The 27,953-nt window shown below is 40.8% G+C and overlaps 1 protein-coding gene across 2 annotated transcripts; it reads right to left on the bottom strand.

Moving 5' to 3' along the window:
* Positions 1-1,017: 1,017 nt before the first annotated feature.
* Positions 1,018-26,069, bottom strand: BFAR (bifunctional apoptosis regulator). 2 transcript variants are annotated; one of them, XM_054589606.1, is made up of 8 exons: positions 21,823-21,898; positions 12,754-13,090; positions 10,950-11,154; positions 10,057-10,226; positions 7,063-7,207; positions 5,552-5,725; positions 3,923-4,125; positions 1,018-2,368 (listed from the first exon to the last, which is right to left on the bottom strand). In XM_054589606.1, the coding sequence occupies exons 2-8, from the start codon at positions 13,014-13,016 to the stop codon at positions 2,176-2,178; spliced, it is 1,353 nt and encodes a 450-aa protein (XP_054445581.1). In that variant the 5' UTR covers positions 13,017-13,090; positions 21,823-21,898; the 3' UTR covers positions 1,018-2,175. The 2 variants fall into 2 exon arrangements, with proteins under 2 accessions (XP_054445581.1, XP_054445580.1); XM_054589605.1 differs by lacking the exon at positions 21,823-21,898 and adding an exon at positions 25,853-26,069 and having other exon boundaries at positions 1,019-2,368.
* Positions 26,070-27,953: the final 1,884 nt, after the last annotated feature.

Raw genomic sequence — 27,953 nt, 5'->3', positions numbered from 1 at the left:
TTTAATTTTTTAAATATTTATTTTTTAAAGAGAGGGGAAGGGAGGGAGAGTGTGTGGTTGCCTCTCATGTGCCCCCTACCAGGGACCTGGACCGCAACCCAGGCTTGTGCTCTGACTGGGAATTGCACCAGCGACCCTTTGGTTTGCTAGCTGGCACTCAATCCACTGAGCCACACCAGCCAGGGCAAAAGCTCCATTTTAAATGGCTACATTAGATACCATTTGATAAATTGCTAACTTTAGAATATTGGTGATATTTCCTATTTTCATAAATTCATGTGTTGGTGATGCTTCAGAATAAATCTTTGCCATTCCCCACCGCTCACCTTTTCATTATTCTTTGACCCAAATTTGCAGAAATGGAATTCTTACATCAAAGGGTCTGAATATTTTAAATAGACACCCCCTTTTGATGCATGTAGCCTGCTATGATTGAGGGGGTCCAAGGGAAGCAAGGCAGCCCTGGCTCTGAAGTGCCTGTCCTTCCTGCTGGCAGTAAAGAGTGCAAGTTCAGCTAAGCCCATTTGCTCTAGACCAGTTCTCCTTTGCTCTCCTCCTCTGAGCAGATGTGGGTATCAATTATCCTTGAAGCAGGATGTGGGGAGTGGGTGGGGGGACACTGGACTGGGAGTCTGGCAACCCGTGGTCCAGCCTGGGCCCAGCTCCACCAGTGCCACTCGGCCTCCATCTCTTTATCTGGAAAGGAGAATAGTAACACCATAAGGTAGGAGACCAGAGATACGCAAATACTGCAGTGTCCCCAAACCTGTAGTGTGGTGTCTCTGGCAGGTCACAAGTGTTAAGAAGGTAAAGTCAGGCAGCCCTGGGGCCTGATGAGCAAACACAGGAGGAAGAAATACACTCTCCTTCCTCACACCTAATGTACCTTAGGATGGCTCCTTGGCTCAATGTTCTCATCAGGCAGGGAAAAAAGGGGACTTCACCATGACTCGTAGGTTGTATTGAGCAATTCTGATTTTCATGTTTTCTATACATTTCTCTATGGAAGTTGTCTTTATTAAAGATCTTTTTTTTTTTATTTCAAGTAATTTCTTCAAACTTCTAGATGCAAAGTTTGAGTGAAATCTTCAAAGGTACAAAGGATTAATGAATGGTTCATGGAGCCACAAAAAACGACACAACACCTTGGATGCAAGCTTATTCCATGAAGATGGATCACATTTCACACCTGCTGCTTTCACACCAGAAGAAAGTAAGAGGCATAGTTCATCTCATTCATATTTACAATTACAGCATTTGGTGTCATTATACTTGCTGTTTTATACATCAGAACAAGATAAAAATTATACAGTGTGAGGTCATTGTATAAAATATTTCATTGAACAAAAGGACTATCCTGGATTTTACAGATTAAATTCTTAAAAACAAACAAAGCAAGTCCCAAAACAAACCAATTTTAAGTAGCACTGAGGCAGCTCAGCCTGATATGAATTATTCTCTGTTAATATGCCAACATCCCATTCAATCCCCCCACACAGAGAAAGGGATCCAAACTTTCAATGATCAAAAGTTGGAAACGGATCGAATCTAATCATCATTCTAGTCTCAAACAGATTCTTTGAAGGGTTAACTCTTCAACTTCCTAGCAACTCATTTTCAGTGAGACAGAATTGTCTATTGGATTTTGGATTTCCTCTGTATTTTTTATGTACAACTGTCTATCCCTATGACAAACTCTTCTCTCATTTTCCTAAACTAGACTTAAAGAGGACAGGGCTGGCACCAACAAGCCTGGTCCTGGGCTCAGTCTCAGGACTCCACCTTGCCCTGGGAGCTTCTGTCACTGAGCTGGGGCAAGCAGGATTGCTGATGTGGCAGCCTTCTGAGGGCTCCCATACCGCATCCTCTGAGAACCCTGGGTCCCGGCAAGCCAGAGTGGACTTGGTTTCCTAAGTTCCTGTGAGCAAGGCGACTAGGTGCCAAGTGCTGCTGCTGTGTCTGCCCAGCTCTGGGATGTCAGTCCCTGCTGCCACAATGCCTTAGGCAGTGGGAGGGAGGACCTGGTTGCAGTCTTTGACAGAGAAAGCGGCACCTTGTTTACTGGGGAAAGGAAACAGGAACTCAGCTCTCACCCCACTCCCCCTTCACTTAAGCATCAAAGCTCAGCCCCGCCTGGGAGGCTGGAACAGTCCTTCAGAGCCTGAGCAGTGCCACTCACAACACTTGGGTTTCCAGCCGTCGGACTTCCTTGACCACAAGATCAATGTTAATAATTGGGTTAAAGTACAGGGCCCAGTAAAATAAACAGTTGCAAACAAACTGAGGAATGAGGGGCCAGAACATGGCCACAAAAAGCCCCTGTGTTGATACCTTCCAAAAATGGCTCCACATCCTCTGAGGCACAGTCCTGAAAAAAGAGAAGCATTTGAAAGGTAGAATAGTGATGGTGATCCTAAATGATGACACCAAAGTGCTCAGACCCTGGGCCGTTTCCCAATGCAGAGTCAGGGCGCCTGTGCTGCAAAGACCTTGTTTTCTGTCCCCACTGCTTGAGACATGCCTCTGCCTGACCAATCCATCTTCCACTCCCAGGATGCAGCCTACACAGTGCTTCCTCAGGGCACTATCCACACCGGGTGAGGCATCCCCGTTACAGCCCCAACCCCACCTGCTTCATTACTGCGTCACATTTGTATATTTTTAACATACGTTATTTTATCTGCTAGGCTGTAGGCCTTCAGAGTACAGTTGGTCTTTTTTACCAAAAGATCTATAGTGTCCAGAAGACAGCCAGGGGCAGAGTAAGGACTCACTTAACTCTGTGTGAAGAAATGAGTTCACTGAATTGAAATAAATGAGGGAGATTCCTGTCAGGCTCTCAGAACTATTTATAAGGCTGCTCCTGATCGATGGAAGTCAAGAACCCTGTGAGTTACAGGATGCTTCAGGCTTCAAAGATACTGGTGAGGAGATGTTACTTTTGCCTCCCAAGCAGCCAGCCCCTTTCTTCTGAAAACACTCTCTGAGTTTTCCTTTGGGGTGCCTCTTTCCCCTATTCTTTTCCATGTGGTCTGAGTGGGGCTGAAGTCAGCCCCTGGTTGCAGGGGATGAATGCATGCCTTGAGCCCCAACGAGATTGCTGCATAGGGTCATCCCAATAAACTCGATTAGCATACCCCTGCATCAAGTGATGGGTTCAGGTGAGCATGTGACTGAGGCTGGGACAATCAGAGCAAAGGCATGGGAGCCTGAGACTTTGATAGGTACTACAAAATAAGTGCTCTCCTTTCCCAAGTGCTGCTAAGCTGCTCAGATCTATGCCTGGAGTGACCGAGTGCCCCCATATGAAGACAGCTGCCTGAGGGTGAACAACACAGCAAAGAGCAGAGCTGCAAGAAGGAGACAAAGAGTCAGTCCTCATGACAGCATTTGGGTCTCTGGGTCCAGTCACACAGGAAGCCTTAATTGGGCATTTTTCTTTTTAGGAAAGCCAATTTAGGTTGGCTTCTGTCACTTGCAACCAAGAGTCCTAACTTAGTGACTGTCTAGTCCAACTCATTTTACAGACAAATTGTTACTGTTCCAACTGGTAGCAGAGCAGGATTAGAGTTTGAGCCTATAGAATTCTTCGTCATATCTCTATGCTTGAACGCTGTTTTCCATAAAGTACCCTCATTTTCTCACTTGTTTATTCCCCAACTATTAAGATTCTTCAGGTATACTCTCCACCCCCCAGAAATTATATGGTAGATTATGTGGGGATAAGATACATGGAGAAACACTTTAACAGTGAGCACCATGAAAACCTTACCACCCTGCAAACACAAGGTAACTTTTCCTATTTGCTGCTTAAGTAGGTGTTTCTAAACCAGAGGACAAGGAGTCTTCATGTCTGAGTAATACTTCAAAAACACCTTTTCTAGTCCCTGTTGCTCCATCTTCAACATAAAAACACACTTACTTCAGTTCACTTCTTGACCAGATCCTCCAAAAGGAGAATAATTCCAGAACTGAGAGTAACATGGCATTGACAATGAGAAACCGTGACGTCCAATAATGGACTTCCAGCCAGTCCCAGGCAAATTCAGCAATCAGCTGGTAAGGAAGGAAGGAGTATTTGACAAGGAATTCTCTCCACTGCTTCCATGTGGGCTCTCTAAGATCCTTTAAAAAATAACATACAAATAAAAAATGGACACACAAATTACGAGGATTGACTTTTATACAAAACATAGTACTGTGGTTATCCTGGCGAGTTTTACATTTATTAAAACACGCCCTATCCCAAACCATCTAAAATGAAATTTCCATCTATCAACTCACCTTGTAATAATCTTACATTGGCTAAATGTTACCAAAGAGGTTGTGGAAATTCAGAAGTAAATATCTAAGCATTAGTTATAAAAAATGGGGTTGAAATGAACTGAAATTAACCAGTTTTTAAAATTCCTCACCACTGCATGTGCAGCTCAGTTTCCTAAATTCAACATCTTAGCTGTGGTAGAATGACAACAGGTCATGGAAAAATTAAACACAAACCTTGAAAAAGTAAGTTTTGAGAAAAAATTTTTAACAGAAGTATTTAAACAACTCATAGGCATCCAGAAGCTAAGGAAAGCTTAGGAAGACTGTGTATGATGTAGCAGATATGAGTATTCCAAGAAACAAGGTGGCCTAATGAGCCAGCAGGGGTTGTTGGGGCTTGTTAAAATGGAAAGGTGGGTCTCTGTGCTCTCAGTCCAGGAAGGCCATGTAATAGCTGGAAAGTGAGTGATTAGAGAAACATTGTGCAAAGGGGCTAATCAGCAGGCTTTAAACTACATCCTAGGCTGAAGTCAGGTAGTTACTTGACTGAAATGTTTTAAAAAGGGTACTTGAAGATATAGGAATTCTATTTCAACATTTATGGGTATGGATCATATATGCCAATTCCTTTATCCATGTGACTTTTTTATATAAACAGATAAGAGGGACTGCCCCAAGAGCAGCAATGTAACCGACAATGTACCCTCAAATGACCAACTAGACACAGAAATCACCTTTTGTCAATGGGATCCACCAGTTATTCTGGAGGATCCATGGGTCAAACTGAAGAAATGAGCCACGGTGGGTAACCACCTTAGATGACGAGAGAACTCCCATCAATGAGCTGGACAATGGCTTATTGTTCTGAGGTCAACAGGACAGATACTACCCCTGCCCTGTGGTAAGGCAAGTAATCAACCTTTGGGGATCCTATTGAGAGACAGATTACCAAGCTGGCAGGCTCATAAATCTAACTACTCTTGGACAATTGGGACCTATCCTATCTTCTTTCATAACAAAAGCAATGCTGGGTTCCCACCCCCCTGCCCTAAATATTTCAAGTCCGGAGGGCAACTCCTCTTGCTGTGCAATACTGGAAACAAAACATGCTTCTGGGAGTGGAAAAGTTCCTTCTTATTTTCTTTCGTAGGGGCTCTCCTTGCAAAATCCAAATGAAAGTTGGGTGTTGTTTGCTCTTCCATAACAGGCTATAGCCATGTCTCTAGTTCTATACCACACTGGGAAATGGTAGAATGATTTCATTAAAGGCACTTTGCAGACCTACCAGAAGCTTGGTGATGATGTCTTCCCCAGAGTTGTCTTCCTGCAGAGGGCAGATGGTGTGGATGAAGGGTAGGAAGGTGTCTGTGTAGTCAAACAGGTAGAGGTATAGCAGACCGAGTCTGGGGGAACTCTTCAGAGCATACAGCAGGAACAGGGACCTGCCTGGGTTCACAGCCTGCAGGGGATGATGAGGTGGGCAGAAGGCCATGTTACCATGATGGTGGCCAGCTCCCACCCACATTACATCCATAACCTCACACCTTTGCCATCAGCCTTTTCTTGTGTGGTTTGCATAAACAAGGAATGAATGAATGGTGAGAAGAGGCTAACTGGTCAATCCTGGGGCTACATTATATAACGATCCAATCTCTCTCCAAAACTGGGAAGAGGTGGGACGATGGGAAGAATAAGCTGAGGCATTACTAGTAGAACACCTTTTTGGAAAACAATTTTGCAAAATGTATCAGTCTTAAAAATGTGTAATCTGAAGTGCAGAAGGCCTTATGCACAAAGTGTTTAGCACTGCATTGTGCATGATAGAGAAAAAGTAAAATCTGCAACCTAAGTAATGAAGTTATAGTAAATATTTAACCATTGAAAAATGAATATGGGAATTCTGGATAATGTCCATGATACAATATTAAATGAAAAAAAGATTCTATACATTTTGTGCCTTTTTCCCTCATATTATTAAATGGCTTCATCCTTGACAAAAGTTAAAAAAAAATGCCTTCTGGTTGTTTTTAAACTTCTTATGAATTATGAATGAGCATTCTTCCCCCATAAACTTACTGGTTATTTATACATTTTTAAAATTTTTCTCCATGACGTCATTTTTGGAGTATAAGTCAGAATATTCCAGATACTCTATTACAACTTTAAAAATAGAGTATTTGTTTTATAGTACAGTATTTGCAAAATCCACTCTGTGAAGGAGAACAAGTTGGTGCAGTTGTGCTGAAGAAAACTTTACCAGTATCTAGTGAAGATGTGCATTAGTTATGACCTTGTAACCTTTTTACTCAGTATAAACCACTAAGAAACTCTTGTATATGAACATAAGAACTTCCAAAAAATGTCCACAGCAGCAGTTTCTAAGAGCAGAAATAGAAAAAAACTCAGTATTCATCAATAGGAAAATGCATAAATTGTCAACATAGCTGTGCACTGAAATACGGCACACAATAGAAAATGAGTGAACTAGAGCCACAGAGATAGACTCTACTGGCAAAAGGACAGGCTCAGTTCATGCCTCTTGTATTAAGGTTAAAAACCTGTAGGACAATGCTCCTAGTGCTTGTGGACACATAATACAAGTAGGAAAACATGCCCAGGAAAGATGTGCAGCCGGCTATAGGAGTGTGGGACCTCTGGGCCGGGGGGTGGGAGGGAGGTTGGGGGGGTGCAGAACTTCAATCGTGTCTGTGATGTTTTCTTAAGCAGTCAGTGGGCATGCAGGTGGTTGCTATGTTGCTCTCTATACTTTTTACAATTAAAAAAAAAAGAGTTCACCTTATATTCCCAGAGATTTTGTGGGGGCTTCACACCTAGTGCTTTGACACGCTCCAGTTCCATGAGGATGGCTCTTCTGTGGCTCCTGTTTTCTATGGTATATGGTGCCCTTGAAAATTCTTCCTCTGTCAAAGTTAAAAGCAATCTGTGGTGGGAAAGGAATAGGAGAATTCTTTTGAGGTTATGTACTGGAAGCAAACTTTCTACAGAGTTCCATCTTATCAACGCAAATGCTTTACCCTTGAGGTAAGGTAAGACACTTAATACAACAGAAACACGATTAAAAAAAATTTTTTTTAGAGAGAGGGGAACTAGAGAGAAAGAGAGGAAGAGAAACATGCATGTATGAGAGAAACATCAATTGGTTGCCTCTTGCGCATGCCCCAACTGGGGACCTGGCTCACAACCCAGTCATGTGCCCTGACCAGGAATCGAACCGGCAACCTTTTGCCCTGTAGAATGACATCCAACCAACTGAGCCATGCAGGCCAGGGCTGAAATACTATTAATAATAGCAAACAATTGCTTACTATTTGCCAGTGACTATATGAAAATACTTCCATAAATCATCACTGATGCATTTAACAATTCTGTAAGGTAGGTGACCTTATGCCCATTTTGTGGATGAGACATCTGGCTTAGAGAAATAAAGGCATATCCAGGGCTGCTTTTCTCTTAACCTTTGATCTTTCAGCTATGCACTCTGACCTCTCACACATTTCTGTGTTTTTAAAATTTAATCCTTAGTGTATTTTTTGACATTACCTTTCAGTGCCCTAATAGCATTACATTTTTGTTTTTTAAAGTGCGTGTGTGTGTGTGTGTGTGTGTGTAGAAAAATAGTTGGAAAAAAAGCCAGTACAACATTATGACATTAGAAGTAGTTGTTTTGGGGTAGTTATTTAATAAAAATAATTGTAGATCTCTTATCTCAACATTTTTGTTTTTTAAAGTGTGTGTGTGTGTGTGTGTATAGAAAAATAGTTGGAAAAAAAGCCAGTACAACATTATGACATTAGAAGTAGTTGTTTTGGGGTAGTTATTTAATAAAAATAATTGTAGATCTCTTATCTGTTCTCTTTCATCAGAATACACAAATCTGGCTTTGGCCGGATAACTCAATTAGCTCGAGTGTCATCCCAATATGCCAATGTTGCAGTTTGATCCCCGGTCAGGGCATCAACCAATGAATACATACATAAGAACAACAAATTAGTGTTTCTCTAAAAATCAATTTAGCCCTGGCTGGTGTAGCTCAGAGGATTGAGTGCCAGCCTGTGAACCAAAAGACTGACGGTTCGATTCCCATTTGGGGCACATGCCTGGGTTGTGGGCCAGGTTCCCCGTAGGGGATGTGTGAGAGGCAACCACACATTGAGGTTTTTCTCCCTCTCTTCCCTGCTGTCTAAAAATAAATAAATAAAATCTTAAAAAAATATCAATTTAAAAAATAACCTTAAAGAAAAGAGAAAGAGAAAACACAAACCCACGTCCAGTGACTCATCATTAAAAACGTCCCTGTGCACTGGCAGATGAGACCATTACAATCACTGTTGGAGGAATGTACACTGATGTCCTTTTGCAGGTAATATGGTAATATTTATTTAAGTGGTAAAGGTTTAACGTAATCCCTTGGACCTGGCAATTCCAGTTTTATGAATCTATCCTCTAGAAGAAAGACATTTACACAAAGATATTTTTTATTAATAGGGAATTTTTTTTTTTTTAAACCACAGTTCTGCGCTGGGGAAGGGAGCACACTAATTTTTACAAAACAAACAAAACGACTCCAGACAATTACAGTGGGAGCACTCTGTTTCCACAAAGGACAGTCAAATACTGGAATCTCAGTTCAAGGAGGAAAAGTGACTGGGGTGGGAGGTGGGACAGTCAATGAGTGGACTTCAAGTCTGAAAAAAGTGGCTTAGAGAGCCACTACTATCAGCACTGTGTGGTATTCTAAGTAACACCCTACCCAGTCCTTCCAAGGAAAGGAGGGACCCCAATGAAGACATACAGTATTCTGGAAGGGGCAGGAGTTTGTTGATGGGCAGAAGCAGTCCTCCTTAAAGCCCAGAGATTGGTGAGTTCCTTATATTAATGAGTTCCTTCAAGTACTTGCTACAATGTTGTATGAAACTGGCTAGAACAGGAAAAGGAAACAACCCAAATATGTTTTGATAGAGATCAATTAAATAGACTCTAGCTTATGGTAACAGTGGTTTTCTCTGAAGACTAGGATTTCAAGGTATTTCATCCAATTATCTTTAAGTTCTGTATTGTTATTTTCAAATAAATAATAAATATGTTTTATAATCAGAAAGCAACACATTAAAATTTAAGTGACAAAATGGTATATAGCCACTTTGGAAACAGTTTGACAGTTCTCAAAAAGTTAAACATAGGAGTTACCATATGACCCAGCAATTCCACTCCAAGAGTGTTGAAATCACAAAAAAACCTGTATTCAAATGATCATAGCAGCATTGTTCATAATAACTCCAGACTGAAATAAACCCAAATGCCCATCAGCTGAAGAATGGATAAATAAAGCACAGTATAGCCACATAATAGAATATTATTCAGCCATAAAAATTAAATACTGAAACATGCTACAACTTGGATGAACTCTGAAAACATGATGCTAAGTAAAAAAGACAGACAGAAAAGGCCACATATTGTATGATTCCATTAATGAAATACTCTGAATAGGCAAATCCACAGAAACAGAAAGAAGAATGGTGGTACATGGGGTGGAGTGAGGGGAAAACAAGGATGGACTGCATCAAGGATTGACTGCTAAAGGGTAAGAATTTTGTTTGGGGGTGATGAAAATGTCCTAAAACTTGATTGTGGTGATGGCAGTACGTATCTATGCATATATTAAAAACCACTGGTTATAACTTTAAATTGTGAATATTCTGGAATGTAAATTATATCTCAATAAAGCTACTTAAAAAATGTCAGTGATGTGTCGAAGATTTTGCTCCTCACCTTCCATTTACTCTTTCAGATAAAAACCTGTCTCTGTAGAGAGAGGCCCAAGGGCCCAGTTGCTCCAGCCAGAGGACAACTTCTTCTGCTGTCCATTTGGCCACAGCCTTGTGGACCAGGAGGTCATGCTCAGATTCCCTGCTGCTCCAGTGATACACGAGCAGGACCACCTGGGGAGAAGTGACAGGGATCTTAAGCCACAGAGAAGTCAGAGATGCCAGTTTCCAAGTATGTGAATGTGGGGCAGGGAAGGGAAGAGGCTAAGCTTTAAGGGTACGATGCCAAGTCTGTATACAGAAGCAGGGCAACACCACTGCCAGAGAACTGGGAAGCACAACTCTCAACCGGCTCCTCTCTCTGATGGTCGCTGGGCCGTAAGGGAACAGAGATGGGAGCAGGACTCGTCACAGGGCACCCAGGCACACTGCACCATGACCCCATCAACCTCATCAACATAACTCATGTACCTTTTCTATGGAAAAATGTATGATATTTAGATTTCTTTAGCATGGAATTTTAAAAAAAGGAAATGGTGTTTATTTACATTGCAAGTTAGTTAAGTGGTGTGCTCAAGACTCTATATCAAGGCAGACATGGTCTCAAATTCCAGTCTATCACCTACTTCCTCATCTCTGAAATGGGAATAATAATGGTGCCTGTTGCATAGGTTATGAGGAAAATGAAATGAGATAAAGCTAATATTTACTGACAATTATGTTGTCTACTTGAGTAAGCAACATCCCCAAAGAATCATACAACCCAGCAGATTTCAATGTATGCGCTGAATTACCACATGCAATGATGTCATCAATCATTTAGGTGTATTTCAACAGAATTGATTTCAACAGAAACCATGGGAGGGTGGGGGATAAGAGAAAAAGTGACAAACTTACTGCCACACCAGTTAAAGCTGTGAGCACTCCTGAAAAGAATCCCCCTCCTCTCTGCTGATTCACTCGGCCTGTGTTAGGAGCTAAAGGAATCTGATCATTCCCGTATTTCTGAAAGGCTGCAAGACTCTGGACTATGTCATTATTCTGCTGAATGTCTTCAAATCGCATTTTAATGGCATCAGGAAATAATTTTTCAATGGCATCCCTATGGAGAACAACAACAACAAAAAAAAAACCCACAAAAAAACACAAGAGAGTTGTTTTACTAAATACACTTATAATATTTAAAAGCCAAAGCAAAACTGTGAACATTTAATAATATACAAGTACTCTAGTACTTTGGAAACAGCAAAAAATCGGAAATGACCTACATGTCCACTGTTGGGAAAATAGTTAAATAAACATGGTATATTCATACGATGGAATACTACCCAGTTTTAAAAATGAACTCACTGGATATCATTGTTTAATCAAGATGGATAAATTTAAGATATATTGTTGAATGAAAACAGTGAATTTTAGAACTATACAGATAGAATACCATTGATGTGAGAAAGTGTTTGCATTTCCTATTGACACCTTTGTGTTTAAAAGTATATATGTATGTATTTTTATTAGATTTTTAATTTATTTTTAGACAGACGTGAGGGGAGGGAGAAAGAGAGCGAGAGGCATCAATGTGTGGTTGCCTCTCGAGTGCCCCCTCCTGGAACCTGGCCTGCAACCCCAGGCATGTGCCCTGACGGGGAATTGATGTGGCGACCCTTTGGTTTGCAGGCTGGTGCTCAGTGTACTGAGCCACATTAACCAGGGCTAAAATATTTTTAAGAATCTGAAAGAAATCACAGCTAAGTCATAACTGAAGTTACTCTGGGAAAAAGGAAGGGAGGATTCTAAGTTGGGGGAGGGGTCCAAGGGATCTTTAACTTTATTAGAAATGCTCTAATATTTTTTAAAATGTAAACAAATGAATGTATATATGTATTGCTGAGGTTATTAAAAATTCATTTGTAAAAAGGGAAAAAAGTGAAGTTCAATACTAAGTGAAAAGACCAACAATCAGATCACACTGCGGGGTTCTTTTCATTCTCAGTTACACACAATTGGAGAACTCTCCTTCAATTTAAGATTAATCTTCAGATGAAACAAGGCTGCCAGGTAAAAGCAAAGTGTTTGTAAATACATCTCCTGTGAACATGAGAATGTTGCGTTACTGTATTCATGGAACTGATTAGTATTCTGTTGATAACAAGACAAGAGACAGGGAATTTAGCCTCAAAGATCTCATAATAAGCTACATCCCCAAAGAACTTTAAACATTATGAACATTATGAATGGAACAACTGCTATCTGAAAGGTCTTGCCATTTGTTGTGCAATGCTATACACGAGAACCTACGTCAATTAATGTAGCAGCTGGTACAAAGTTAAGGCACAGACTATGAAAATCAGCATTAAACCAGTTATTCAGAATCGTACACTTATATCATTTTCCCCATTATACCTGGAGTGTTCTCAGCAAATACAAATTGATAAAAAGTACTATATGGCAAAGGATTACAAACAATGGTCTGATAACCAGAATTTCTTTCATTTATTTATAATAATAAACAAACCACAGTCACCTATGAGGAAGGGAGTCAAGGATATTCAGGTCCTTGAGCTCCCTGATTCACATCTGGCAGATCCAGAATGACCACTGTGGAGGTCAGCTCTGTGCCTTTGGCCTTTTCAAACATAGCTACACCATTAAGACAAACCACACTGAACAAGCTGTATGTGCTACCATTATGGACAGAGCATACCTGAGGAGAATATTGACTTTGGGGAAACCTTCCCATTTTTCTCTGCATTCTGGACACTCTGTTTTTTTGGAAGAGGCCCACCACAAAGCGAGGCAGTGCCGGCAGAAGCTATGCCCACAGTTCAAGGTGGTGGGGCTAATCAGGATGTCATAACAGCAGTGGCAAGAAAATTCGCTAACAGAAATCTGAGGGCTGGTGCTCTTCAGAGGGTCATCTTTCTCAAGGGTCATCATGTTCTTATCATTTTGCTGAGGCTCCTCCATGTCTTAGCAAATTCTGGGATCCACAGGCATAGAAAATTTCAGACTTAGAAAATTGCTGCAAAGCATCATTAAATCTACAAAAAAAAAAGAAAAAGAGAGATAGCAACAGAAATGAGACAAATAGTTTAGTAGGTATTTGAGATTAGTGCCATTCAACTAAAGCTGATTTTTAAATGTGAAACATTTGATTTCTAAAAATTTACATTCCAAAATCTAGATAGATATCATTGAATTTCCTTCTGGCCTATTTGTCTTACTTTTGAAAATTAGGTAAAGAAAAATAATGCAGTGAAAAGTTCAATAGACTTGAGACATGGTGTTGAGATTTCTAGATCCTACTTTCCCCAACTTCTTTTCACAATGTAATTTCTCTGGCCTCAGTTTTCTCAAATAAAATACTTTCAGTGTGTGTGATTTTAAATAAACCAGCTTCTTAGTCTAGTAAAAGGTCAGGAGTTGGCAACAGCAAATGTATTTCATGTACGTAACACATTTTGTCCAAACAGATCTTCCTTTCCATTAGGTAATTATTTGTTTTATAAACATTTCATTTCAGAGGCTTCCACAGGAGCAGTTCCAGTGAGTGAGTGATGCCTTGTTTTTGAGGTGCCTGTGTCAGATCCACCCACATGGCTCAATATTACCTTTTTTCCGAAATCAACCCAATCATACATAACATGCCCTCTGGATCAGGCCAACTGGGTGCCAGGAAAACATGCTAATGTCACTACTGTGCAAATGGTAAAGGGCCAGGCTCTTCTCATTCTCATCTTCTCAGTCTCAGGAAGTATTTTTTGAAGATGTAGTATAGTGGAGAATACCACAGAGTTACATTCTCAGCTCTCTCGATCACTAGCTCTGTGACTATGCATAAGTTATTCAAGCTCTCTGAGCACTTTTCTCAACTGTGAAATGGCGGTGAACAGTCCAAAAACCTTCAAGACTTTCTGTGAGGATCAGAGGCAGTGAGAATAAAGTGGCTAGGACGGTGTGTGGTGTAAACAGGGGCTAAAGAAATTATTTTTCATACTATTTTTGTTATCATCATGGTGTAGGCACTAGTGGGTGAATTCTCAATGTTGCTATTGCAGAAGGAAAAAGGTAAATCACTCTCCAGCTCCCACACTGGTCACCCAAAGAAGAGCTCAGTTTATGCTTTGCAAGCACACCAGTTAAGAACACAGGTCCCAGGGCTGGGCTGCCTGGGTTCTTAGCCCACCTCTCTTCTTTACCAGCTGGTGGGGTCTAGACTTCTTGGAGTCTCAGCTTTCTCACGTATAAATGGGGGTGGTAATAGTATTTATTCCACTGTTCTTTTTTAAGAATTTATATAACCACTTGAGGAGCAAAAGAGTCCATATTAACCCTCAAATGTACATTGTTTTGTATCACTGAATCAATCTTTGTTAAAAAAATTATTTTTCAATTATAGTTGGCATTCAATATTACATTCTTTTCACGTGTCCATTGGGATGGTTTTTCTTTCTTTTTTTAAAATCCTCACTGGAGAGTATGTTTATTGATTTTAGAGAGAGAGGAAGGGAGAGAAAGAAACATCAACGTGAAGGAGAAACATCAACTGGTTGCCTCCAGTATACAACCCAACTGGGAATCAAATCCGCAACCTAGGTATGTGCCCTGGCTGGGACTTGAACCCAGAATCCTTTCATGCACTGGACGATGCTCCAACCAACTGACCCACCTGGCCTGGGTCATTGGGAGGTTTTTAGAATGAAGTAAGAGAATGCAAGTAAAGTGCCTTAATACAGAGCCTGGCATGTGGCAATTAACCTGATTTTCAAATACAGTGATAAGAGAATTTTATAGGGTGAAAATTTCTATATAGAACATGATAACACTATATTTAAAATAAGCAAATCTATAAACAAAGACTAGAAGAAAATACAATGAAATTATTAATGGTGGGTAGTTGGGTGGGGAGGGTCATGATTTTGTTGGTTTTGGTTTTCTGTACTTACCAAGTTGTTCTTAAGGCAAATGTATGACATTACTGTAATTGTTATATATATAAAATTATAAAAAATATATTGCATTCCTTTTGGCCTAACACCAATGGGACATTGTCAATTCAGAAAATAAACAGAACTAAAATTAAAACTTAGTGTTAATTTAAATATATATTTAAAGTAATAGTGACTCATAATGGATGGTAGTAAAGAGGGACACAACCTTTTGTATAGACCCATTAAAAACTTGTTTTTAAGGAAAAAGAGTCTAAATAATAATGAGAAATTCTAAAATTATTTCTGAAAATCATATTTGGTCATTTGTATGTTTAGGAACATTTTAAAACAATTCTAAGTGCTTTACTTTGGACAGTCTTTACATTGCTAAGGAAGTGAGAGATCTTATATATATGTTTTTGGAAAAAGAAATCATTTGGAATAGTTTCTTTACTTGGCTTATAGTTATTAAACAACTTCCATGTGGGTAGTATTACCCAAGGAAGTAAATGAAACACTGCTACCTACTGAACATCTCCTATAAGCTTGGACACTGGACAGGCCCTTTAGGTACATTCACGGTCACATATGGAATCAGTGTGAAAGGAATGATTCAAGCCTTCCAGTGAGGGCTGGGCAAGGGGTTAGAAAAGATGGTCCTGACTTGGCATTGCTCTCAGCGTTTTCATAGTGAGCAGTGAGTGACACAGGAGATACTGGTCTGATACAGGGTCTTACGTGCCTGGTTAATGACAGGTGGGCCACTGGGATCCCAGGAAGGTTTCAGAGACCATGAGATCAGCAAAGCTGTGCTTTAGGATGATAATCTCATCAGGAAGGAGGGCTAGGGCTAGGCTGGGACAAGTTATAAATGAGCTGTTATCACTGCTAAAACTTAGGTGACAAAAATGAAAAAAGCACAGAAATGAAAGGTGGAAAAGATATCAATCTTGCCAAAAGATGTTAAAAAATAAGTTATGGCTTTGATGGCTAGAGAGAAATATCCAAGATGGTGGCTAGGTTTCAGAACTGGGGAAGAACAGTACATCTAATAGAAATGGGTCACTATAAATGAATGGGCCAATTTTGGCAAGGTTAGTTGAATTTTAGAAAAGTTGAGTTTGAGATGATGTACAACTGCCTAGTGATCAAATGGAGACACAAACTGAAGCTGGAAGATAAGAATGAGTGTAAGTACATGGATTTCAGTCATTTGCAGAGAAATTACATCATATATTGATTTCTCACAAAGTAGCCTTTTAAAACTAGAATGCATCAGTAGTTTCTAGCTTACCAGGTCTGAAAGTTTGTTTTTCATGAGAAAACAAATCACCCACTGACATCAGAAGTGTATTTTATAATTCATATTTTGAAAAATTGAGGTAGCCACTAACTCTGTTTTATAACTGTCTTTAACAAACTAAACAAACTGTATGGATTTGGGTTACATCTTAGGAATTTGGCTAGTTCCATTTTACCCTAAATTCAGAAAGTGAAAGCTAACAGAAAGAATGTACATCTCAACCAAATTCAGTTGATCTCTTCTGCTCTTTCTACCTGTATCTGGGTTATTTCCATTTAAAAAAAAAGCTGTACTTTTAAAGGACAAAAGTGCCTCTTCAGTGATAAAATCAGACACTCAGATTTTCAGCTGTGGTGTTCTGACTTGGGTACACACCCTACTACACTGGCAATGATTAAAGACCTCTTTGAGAAGAAGGCCCAGTGTTCCTGAGGATGTTTACAGCTGTTCTAGGCACACTCATCAACAGGTTGAAGCTGTGAGGTTCCTGGCTCTTTCTGAGCTCCTTCACAAGTGTGTGTTACGTTATCCCGGTAGCCTCCTGGTCTTTCCCCCTTGTCACGAAGGCCTAAGGCAAGACTTGGCGGACATGGTTAGGACTGGGGCAAGAAGAGTCATTCCATTCTCACCCCCTAGTCCACATGGATACACTTTGGTTTATGTTTCATCATCATAAGTGTTAATTATCTAGTTCAAAACTAAGGGGAAGAATGCCTGAGTTTGGAAAAGTCTACCAATCTGCAGAGACAAGTTTAAACCAATAGGCTGAACACTGAAGAACTGAACAGTATAGCCAAACCTCTGGAGACTGAGTCACTCTGAAGAGGAACAGTTGCTGACAGAAAGTTCAGTCTTCAAATGATGTCTACAAAGGTGCTTCAGCAGGCCTATGCATATTCTGAAATTACATGCCAAGCTTGAGTTTCTGCTTTTGAATGTATAATATGATCAGTTTCCTACAGGAAATACGTAGTATTAGGCTCTCAAAGGGGACCAGACCCAAATAAGGTTAAGAACTCAAGTTTATCCACTAGGATGAAGGCTTTTTATATTTCCAGCACCCCTCTGCCTCCTAGAGTGGCTATAAGGATCCAGGTGAGTCCCTCTCCAGGTGAGTCCCTCTCCAGGGATGCAGCATTATGCTTATAAGCATTCACCCTCTGGGACCTGTAACGGTCACAGCAGTGGCAGCCACCACTTCACTGTGGCAATATCTGGCCTGTATGCAGGCTTTCTTTCACAGGGTCTTTCTCTTTCTCTCCCCCGTCTTCTTTCCTCCTTTCTCTCCTCCTCCTCCTCTCCCTCTCTTGAATTGGGTGCCAGTATTTTTAAAAATTGGACTTCACATAAAAATCCAAGTTCCTGGCTTCTTTTGAAAAAACTCAAAAAGGCTGGCAACACAGGGCTCACATTTTGCATGACAAGAATCATCCCAAGCTGAGTAACACTGCTGGCCCCTTCAGACAGGGCAAGCAGGGCTTCCGTTTGCCTCAGTCCTCACCCACCTGTTTTCCCCATTTCTGTTACTTGCCTGACCCCTGGAGATAACTGAATTTCCATACGCTGTTCCATAAGGTGATGTCTTCAGTCTATTGATGAATGTATGATGTTTCTAGATTAACTGGTTTTAAGCTGGTAAGCCTCTGGAGTTCTGTAAGCTTATAGTCAGTCTTCCTGTCTGTCTCTCTCTTTTTTTAATCCTTACCTGAGAACATGCTTCTTGATTTTAGAGAGAGAGGAAAGGAAGAAGGTAGTGACAGGGGAGAAAGAGAGGGAGAGAGAGAAAAACATCAATTGGTTGCTCCCAACTGGGGATGGAGCCACAATTCATTTTGGTGTGCTGGATGGTGCTCCAACCAACTGAGTGACCTGGCTAGGGCAGTCTTCGTGGCTCTTGATTTGCTGTCATGTTGTTAGTCAGCATTGCCGAGAAACTGATCACTTATTAGGTCTTCAACAATTTTTAAAATTACCGCTTCTATTCTGCTTGAGACTCAGAGGCTAGATAACCCAGTTCTGCAGATTGCATGCGAAAGGGTCTCGATGAACCTGAAGGCAGGGATTAAGTCTAAAAATTCTAAGTAGGCTTTATTGGCATCCTATCCCCAGAGACCTAGGCCAAAATGGAAGCTCTTCTATGAATCAAATATTTCATACGAGGCCTTTAAAGACACTTATTTTAATTCTTTGGAGTTATTATTTACTTTCGGAATCTGAGAGACAGTGTAATACACTTCAGTTTTAAAATCTGGAGACAGGTTCTGAGTCCCAGCTCCATTATTTAGGACCCACGAAATCATGGAGAAATAAATCATTCTTTCCAAGTCTCACATTAGCATATGCAAAGAAAGGCATTTCTACTGCCCAACCTGTGAGGTTGGCACACCTCACATAACCTGTCATAAGCATTAAGAGGACACATATTAGCTCTGGCACTTAGGAAGTGTTCAATAATTGAACACTTCCATATCATAGTCTAGCTGGGTGGTACTTCCCAACCCACACAAGTGAGGAATCCCTAAAGTTGTTCTCGTGCCTGTGCCATTTAATCAACAACTTGTTCTAACAGCTCACCAATGTGACTTTTAGAACACCTGGAGAGATATACTCCTTGAGAAACACATCATCTCTAAAATTTCAGTGTCAACAAATGGCATGCAATCTTAGAAAGCATTGATATGTGAAATATGGCAAGAATACACATATATGAACAAGTTGTATTGTTAACCTTTTCTAAAACGTTTATGGGTTTGGTCTGTTAGCTCAACGGGTAAGAAACAATTATCACAGTCTCTAATGACTTGGGCAATTCTGAGGTATCTATCACCATAACCTTTTCTATGTTTTCCCAAAGAAATACCTGACACATATAGTTATTTGAAAAAAAAATATGAAATGAAAGGGGGGGCTGGGATACAAACAATCTCCCAATAATTAATTCTATGTAACTAAAGAACATGGAATGAACTTGGTTCACTTAGAAACAGACTGGTTTGATCTGGTCAAGTACTTATCTATGGATTTATCCAAAGGACTACTATCTCATGGTTCCCATGCTGTTACCTGTTTGATTCTTTAGTCACTCCACTAACATTTAAGAAAGTCAATTAATACGATCATTTTTATTGAGTTTAGCAAAGAAGAATGTATTAATTATGAGTTATTGAGAATTTTTATACCTTAACTTATAAAGTTCTCATTATGTAATGACTGTTAACTCTCACAGAGATCATAATCTTCAAATTGCTTTGTTCAGTGGTACATAATTATGGTTCTACCTCTCCATTCAACAAGACACTTATGACTAGTACATACCTAATGTTTTAGGAATAATCTTTTGAAAGGCAAATTTAGAAGAATTCCAGCCTGAAAATTAGTATCTCAATTGTTTCTCAGCAAAGATGTTCACTGCAATAAAATGATTTTGGCTTTATATGGGCTTGTAATTAGACTATTTTTTTTTATTACATATTACCTGTCTCCAGAGAATAACTGCTAATATTTACCAAGTCCTTATAATGTGAAACTCATAACAATCTCATGGTATAGTTATCACTATCATCTCTGTTTTAAGGTGAGAAAATGGAGCCCCAAATCCTGGTCTGGCTTAAAGTCTATCCTTACAAGACTACATTATAATTTAGCTAACACCACGGAGCTTCTGCTGCAAAGCTGAGAAATCCAAATTAAAGAAAACAAACTAGAATCTAACACTGGGTTTTGGAACATGAACTCCCACGTATGACTCTTAAGGTGAGTATGCTGTTCCGTGAGATAAAAAAGCAAAAACATTCAAAATAGAAATAGGAGTGAGGATAGTTGGCAGTACCCCATTTGTGGCACCCAAGTCCACCTCTGGTGACACCACTATAAACACTTGGTAGAACTTCTGGTCAAGATGGAGGCATAGGTAGATATACTTTGCTTCCTTGCACAACGAAAAGGGCAGCAACCAATTTAAAAACAAAAACAACCAGAACTGTGAAAAAATTGTACTGTATGGAAGCCTGACAACCATGGAGTTAAAGAAAAAATACTCATCCAGACTGTGCCACAATGCAGTGAACTGGGTTGCCCCACCCTGGTGAATACCTAAGGCTTCCCCCGTTACAATGTAACAGGTGCAATGAGACAAAGAAATATGGCCCAAATGAAAAAACAGATCAAAACTCCAGAAAAAGAACTAAGTGACAAGGAGATAGCCAACCTATCAGATGCACAGTTCAAAACACTGGTAATCAGGATGCTCACGGAAATGACTGAGAAGACACAAAACAAAAGAGAAATGAATCCTATGCAAAGTGAAATAAAGGAAAATATATGGGGAACCAACAGTGAAGGGAAGGAAACCGGGACTCAAATCAATGATTTGGAACAGAAGGAAGAAGTGAACATTCAACTGGCACAGGATGAAGAAACAAAAATTCAAAAACATGAAGAGAGGCTTAGGAACTTCTGGGACCATTTTAAACATTCCAACATCTGCATCACAGGGGTGCCAGAAGGAAAAGAGGAAGAGCAAGTAATTGAAAACTCATTTGAAAAAATAATGAAGGAAAACTTCCCCAATCTGCCTAAGGAAATAGACATGCAAGTCCAGGAGGTTCAGAGAGTCCGGAAGGAGTTGGACCCAAGGAGGAACACACCAAGACATAACATAATTAAATTACCCAAGATTAAAAATAAGGAGAGAATCTTAAAAGCAGCAAAAGGAGAGAGTAACCTACAAAGAAGTTCCCATCAAACGATCACCTGATATCTCAAAGGAAACCTTACAAGCAAGAAAGGGCTGGAAAGAAGTATTCAAAGTCATGAAAGACAAGGATTTACATCCAAGATTACTCTCTCCAGCAAAGCTATCATTTAGAATGGAAGGGCAGAAAAAGTGCTTCTAAGATAAGATAAAGCTAAAGGAGTTCATCATCACCAAGCCCTTCTTATATGAAATGTTAAAGAGACTTAACTAAAAAAAGAAGATAAAAACTATACAGTAAAACAACAATCTCACAACTATCAACAACTGGACCTAAAAAACAAAAACAAATAGAAGAGGAACAGAATCACTGAAATGGAGATCAAATGGAGGGTCATCACTGGGGAAGGGGAGAAGGGAGAATGGGGGAAATGCTACAGGGAATAAAAAGCATAATTGGTAGGTACAAAATAGAAAGGGGGTGATTAAGAACAGTATAGGAAATGAAGAAGACAAAGAACATATGCAAGACCCATGGACATGAACTAAGGGTAGGAGGGGAATAATGCAGGGGGTACAGGGTGGGGGTGTAAAGGGGAGGAGAAAAAAGACAACTGTAATAGCATAATCAATAAAATATACTTAAAAAAATAAACACTGGCAGAATACTACAAACATTATTACATGTTCAAAGGATGACCATGCTATTGGGACTATGAAATATTTTAAAATGTGTCCCAATGTAAGCAAGAGTTAGAAATGGCAATATAAGAGACTACTATGTGCACTTCTTGCAGGTGGCAAAAACTGGCTTTCATTAATTGAGAAGCATTTCCGGACTCTTACCGTACAAAACCCTGTGTTTTTCCAACTCCAAACAGACAGATTTTCTTTCTGGATTAGGTCAGAAATCACTGGGGCAAAGGTAGCCAGCTCACTGGATACTGACTTACTTTGGGGCCTGTGATTTGCTGCTTGAACTTTGAGGCCTGGTGATTCGCTGCCTGAACTTTGAGGCCCTGTGATTTACTGTCTGTGACTGGTGTTGGGCAAGAGGAGAGCACACTGAGAGGTTTTCCTGGCTCTCCCTAGAGACTGTCCTCTGTTGTTTCTGTTATTTCTGTTACGTGGCATATACTTAATGACCTATCCTGTATTAAATGCTGCACATATCCAATAACGCAGACGGTGATCCAAAACTACTGGTAGGTACAGTGAACCATACCTTTTGTTTTTAAACAATTCTGTTATGATTCACGTATTATAAACTGATGTATCCTTTTCAGGTTTATCTTGCTCTTACACTTTCTGCACACTAATGTTTGAGTAATCTGTACCTCACCAACCAAACTCTGAGCTCCATGAGGTCAGAAGCCAACCCATAGAATTCCATTATCATACCTGAGAGTTGCTGGCACAAAGTTGGACCCTACAAATTTGTAGATGAAAATCCAATCAACAAAAATTTGACTCTGTAATTTCTTAGAACATCCATCATAATCACCTGAAAAGTCTGGTGATATCTAGGAAAGAGGATATCAAAGGGTATCTGGGAGAGAGGCCCAGGAACGTACATGTTAAACAAACCAGCCCCTCTTAGGAGATTCTTTTGCACACAGAAGTTTGGGAACTAGACAGCTGTTCCATACAGGCAGATCTCGTTTTACTGTATTTCAATTTAGTGCACTTCACATGTGTTGCATTTTTTTTTTTTTTTTACAAATTAAAGGCAAGACCCTCCACCAGAAAAAAGATTACAACTTGCTTTATTGTGATACTCACTTTATCGCTGTGGCCTGGAACTGAAACCAAACCTGCAGTATCTCTGAACCATGCCTGTACAATTAAACACTTACGTGCCCTAAACATGTTTTAGACCAGGAATGGGAGAGGTGTAAACAAAATAAAATTTCAATAACATTACTAATCTCCTTTGTTCTTCTCTCCAGTCCTTCCTCTCACCAATGCCTAAACCATCCTCCTAGAACACAGTTCTGATCATGCCCTTCCTTTGCTCAGAACCTTTCCAACTATGAGGAATTAAAACCAGAGACATTCATCTGGCTGTTTGGGCCAGAGAATTTCCATCCTAGACCCAGAGCCCAATTTGTCTGTAACCTCAGAGAGAAGGCCCCAGCGCTGGTAAACACTGTGGTGACTTACTCCAAACCAGGACTGGCCACGATCTGGCACTATATCAACAATGAGCTGATTCTTCCAATCCCTGCTGAGATCCCAACAAATATTCAGAGCTTGAAAAAATTAGTCAGCAGTGCTCAGACTGGTAGCTTCCAACAGTTCACAGTTAAGGAAACTCTGCTGAATGCTTTGGTGGCCACTAAGCTGTGGGTGGCGTTTTATGTTGGAGAGACCATAGGCAAGCATGGCATCACTGGCTATAATGTTCAAAGATACATCTTTTACATGTTTCTTTCTGGTTTATTATTTGAATGTTCTTGGACCATGAGTGGTCAGAATGTTATTTGTATTTTAAAAAAATTAAAATGCACAATTGAAAGCTTGTTATGTTAGACTCTTTATGGCCCTTACCAGCATGGCTCAGTGGGTTGGGTGCCCTCCAGCAAAGTGAAGTTGTTGGTTTGATTCCCAGTCAAGGCACATGCCTGGGTTGTGGACCAGGTGCCCGGTTGGGGGCGTGCCAGAGGCAACCCATCCATGTCTCTATCACATATTGATGTCTCTCTCCCTATCGCCCTCCCTTCCTCTCTCTAAAATAAATAAACTTTTTTTGTTTTTGTTTTAAGAATCTTTACAGTCTGCTTGCAATCAACACAACTTTTAAAGTGTACAAATTCTGGAGCCACAATGACTGAGTTCAAACCCCATCTCCACCAATTACTAGTTGTGTGACCTTAGGTAAGTCACCTAACCTCCGTTCTTCAGTTTCCTCATCTGTAAAATGGGGATAATCATAGTATCTTCCTGATTGGGTTGTTGATTAAATAAATTTACATGTGCACAGCACTCAGAATAGTGCCTGGAACATATTAAGTGCAATTTAAGTGTTAACTATTACCATTATTGTGATTATCCCCTACTATTCACCTATTCACACTCTAGTCCCATATATTAATTCCTGCTCCTTGCTCATCTTTCCATATCACACTGTTCTCTCTATCTGTAACACAGCTCCACACCTTCTCTGGGTCAAACGTGTCTGTCTTACAAGACCCAAATTAATTTTCACTTGAATATCTTTAATGACTAACTGCCCCCCACACCCAAATTAATCCTTCCTGCCTCTGTGCATAACCTTTATTTGTGCATGTTTCCTCATCTTGTAGACTATAATTTCCCTGGAGAAGCTGGTATAGTTTAGTCAGCATGGTCGTGGAAATGAGATTTGGGTCCCAAAGCAGGTCACATTTATTCTCCCTGGGCCTCTTATTTCCAATTTATAAGTTCAGGAAAACAGTATCTCCTCTGAAGAACATTTAAGTGATAACATATCTGTAGATACTAAAGAAGAGCCTACTGTATGGTTGATAAGTATTATTAAAAGAATTATTAATTGTGCCCTGGCTACCAAAGGGTCGCTGATTCGATTCCCGGACAGGGCACATGCCAGGGTTGCGGGCCAGGCCCCCAGTAGCGGAGACTTGGGAAGCAACCACACATTGATGTTTCTCTCCCTCCCTTTCCTCAAAATAAATAAAATCTTTAAAGAAAAAGATTTATTAATTATTGTTTACTGAGTGTTCGCTATGTAAGTACTGCCAGCACCATACAGCGCATGGTAGATCCAGGTTGGCTGTTTTTACAAAAGTCATAACAAAAACAAACCAAACAACTCATTCCGCACAGGCTGAGGGGTGTGCCTGAAAGTGGAGGGGAGAGTAAAGCTCCTTTCTATTGGTCTTTTACAGTGTGACTTTAAGGCCGCCCCCAATGAACCAACCAATGGGCTTCGGCGGGGAAGACCCGACAGCGACATTTGAGGGCACAACAGCTTCAAGGCTCTCACTATCCTCTCCACCAAAGTAGGAGGGCAGCCCTTTTGGGCACCGACAGAGCTGCCTCTTGCCCTGCTAAAGATTCCGTTAGACCCACAGCCTATTATTTCATTTTCTTTTCTTTTTTTTCCTAAAGAAAACTTCCTTTTGCACAAGCTCAGATTTTTGCCCGTAAACTCGGAATCACCGACCTGGGTCCAGCCTAATCCCAGTGTGACTGTGCGGTTTCACTTTCGCCTTGGTTTCTCTTACGTACTTTTATTTTTATTTTGAGAATGTATTTATTGATGGAAGAGGGGGGTTGGGGGGAGGGGAAGAGGAAGAGGGGGAGGGGGGAGAGAGCGAGAGAGAGACATGGGTTGCCTTATATGCGCCTCCATCGGGGATGTAACACGCAACCTTTTGGCGTGCGGCACGACAAGCTCCAACCAACTGAGCCCGTTACCAGCCAAGGCCCGTTACCCTATTTTAAAAGGGGAGCAATTGTTTTGTCCTGTACGACATGTAGTGCCCCGCCAATTAGAACTGAAGCCCAACCTGGCATCAGGAGCCTAATCGATTCTGGACATGTTGTCATAGTCTGCGGCAGCTGCTCCTCGGGGGCTGGCGCCCCGTCGTCTCTCTACAAGCGTGGAAGCGACGCCCTCTCCCTCTCGCCCTGGGGAGATCCTGACACTGACCCTGGAGGGGAAACAGCCGAGGCCCAGACACCCGCTTGTCGACGTGGGCTTCTCGAGAAAGATGGGGAAGTTGGGACAAGTTGGGGTCCAGGCCAGGACTGCAACTGCTCAGGAGAGCCCCGCGTGCCTCCTCGGCCCTCTAACCTCACGCCCGTCCTCCTCATCCCACCCTGACATCGAGCTGGGGTCGCCCATTCTATCAGCCGCCGCGCCACTGCTTACCACTGCGCTCATCCCGGGGCTCACCCGGCCATCGCCCCCGCCTGGACCCTGCGGAAGCAGAGGAGGAGTTGGCAGCTTCACTTCCGGAAGTAACCTGAGACTGCCCTGGAGAGTGCCCGGGTCTCCCGACCATAGATGAGAGGTCGCACTGTTTCCCAGCCCCCTCAACCTCGCGACCTCCCTGCTGCCTAGAGCGGCCACTCCCCGGCCGAGGAGTTTGACGCACGCGTACCACCGTCGGTCCCGCCCCTTCCCCTTCAGGGATCGCTACGGACCGGAGCCTAACAACCTAAATTTGCTGGGGGTGTGTGTCCGCTTCTCTCAGGCGGCTATTTCTGAGGAAATTTGCCCATAAGTTAAAACAATATTCCATATCCGCACTGTGTTTTCATAGTTTTCTTTTGCCCTCACATTTTTACGGAGGAAATCAAGACCGTGGCTAAAGTTCCATTTGGAATCGGAATTAAAATGACCTCACCACGTTTTTTAATGTTTTAAATCGCTAGTCTGGAGAGCGTTAGGTTGATCATTTGGGTGACTTTTTCTACCTATCAAATTACTAGAGAGTAAAGAGATTGGGCAACCTGTGTTAGTGCTGGGAGTATGTGAACTCATTTTCTGGAGGCTTATCTGGTAATAGGTATTAGGATTGTGTGTGTGTGTTAAAAGACATGTAAGATAAAAATTATTTTAACCATTTTAAATGTACAGTTCAGTGGCATTAAGTATACCCGCATTGTTGTGCAACCATCGTTATCATCCATTTTCAGGACTTTATCTTCCCAAACTGAAATTCCATGTCCTCATGGTCCCTTATCCCAGAGTCTAGTAACCATCATCCTACTTCTTGTCTATGAATTTGACTACTCTAGGTACCACACATAACTGGAATTGTACAGTATTTTGTTGTGACTGGCTTATTTCACTTTGCATAATGTCGTCAAAGTTCATCTAGGTTGCAGCACATGTCAGAATTTCCTTCCTTTTTAAGGCTGAATAATTTTCCAGTGTATGTATATATCACATTTTGTTTATTCATCTATTGATGGACACTCGGATTGTTTCCACCTTCTGGTTATTGTGAATAATGCTGCTAATAAGATGCGTGTTAAAAAAACCTGTTCAGACCTCTACTTTCAATTGTGTTGGCTGTACAAAAATGGAATTGCTGTCTCATGTAATGCTATTTTTAATTTTTTAAGAACTACCATACTATGCCCTGGCTGGGTGGCTCAGTTGGTTGGAGTGCCATCTCCTAAACCAAAAGGTTGCAGGTTTGGTCCCCAGTCAGGGCACATACCTAGGCTGTGGGTCAGATCCCTGGTATGGTGTGTATAGGAGGCAACCAATTGATGTTTCTCTCTCACATTGATGTCTTTTCTCTTTCTCTCGATATCCTCAGGTGAGGATTAAAAAAATTAAGACTCACCATATTGTTATCCATAGTGGCTGCACTATCTTACAGTTCTACCAGCTGTGCACAAAGTTCTAATTTCTCATCCAATGAGTGTGAAATGGTATCTCCGTGTAGCTTTCATTTGCATTAGTGATGTTGAGCTTGTCATGTGCTTGTTGGCCATTTATATGTCTTCTTTGAGAACTATTCAAGCCCTTTGTCCATTTAAAAATTTTTAAAGAGATTATTTACTTATTTTTAGAGGAGGAGAAGGGAGAGAAACATCGATGAGCTAGAGAAACATTGATCCATTGCCTTCTTGTATGTACCGCTATGACTGAACCTGCAACCCAGTCACATGTCCTAACCAGGAATGGAACTGGGGACGTTTGGTTCTGTGGCACAATGCCCAACCGAGTCAGGGCAATTCAAATCCTTTGTCCATTTTTAAAATTGGATTGCTTGTTTTTGAGTCACTGAGTTGTAGGAACCTTTGTATTTTATGGGTATTAACCCTTTATTAGATATGTAATATGCAAATATTTTCTCCATTTCATCCTTGTTATTTTACCTTGTGGATAGAGACCTTTGATACACAAGTGTTTTTACTTTTGATGTAGTTCAAATTATTTATTTTTTTACTTTGTTGCCTGTGCTTTTTGTGTCATAGAAAATCATTGCCAAACCCAACATTATGGAAATTTT

Source organism: Pteronotus mesoamericanus, unplaced genomic scaffold (genome assembly GCF_021234165.1).
Source record: "Pteronotus mesoamericanus isolate MK-2021 breed Mesoamerican mustached bat unplaced genomic scaffold, CSHL_Meso_final scaffold_167, whole genome shotgun sequence".
Classification (NCBI taxonomy): Eukaryota; Metazoa; Chordata; class Mammalia; order Chiroptera; family Mormoopidae; genus Pteronotus; species Pteronotus mesoamericanus.
The sequence above is the reverse complement of the archived record's forward strand: the minus strand, read 5'-3'. Positions and strand labels throughout refer to the sequence as shown.

What these genes read in the sequence shown, in the direction of transcription:
- BFAR (XM_054589605.1), bottom strand. Translation starts at nt 13,016, where the DNA reads ATGGAGGAGCCTCAGCAAAATGATAAGAACATGATGACCCTTGAGAAA. An exon ending in AAAGTCAATATTCTCCTCAG is followed by an intron (nt 11,155 to 12,753) that starts GTATGCTCTGTC and finishes TGTTCTCCATAG; the next exon opens with GGATGCCATTGAAAAATTAT. An exon ending in AAAATCTCTGGGAATATAAG is followed by an intron (nt 5,726 to 7,062) that starts GTGAACTCTTTT and finishes CATCCCCTGCAG; the next exon opens with GCTGTGAACCCAGGCAGGTC.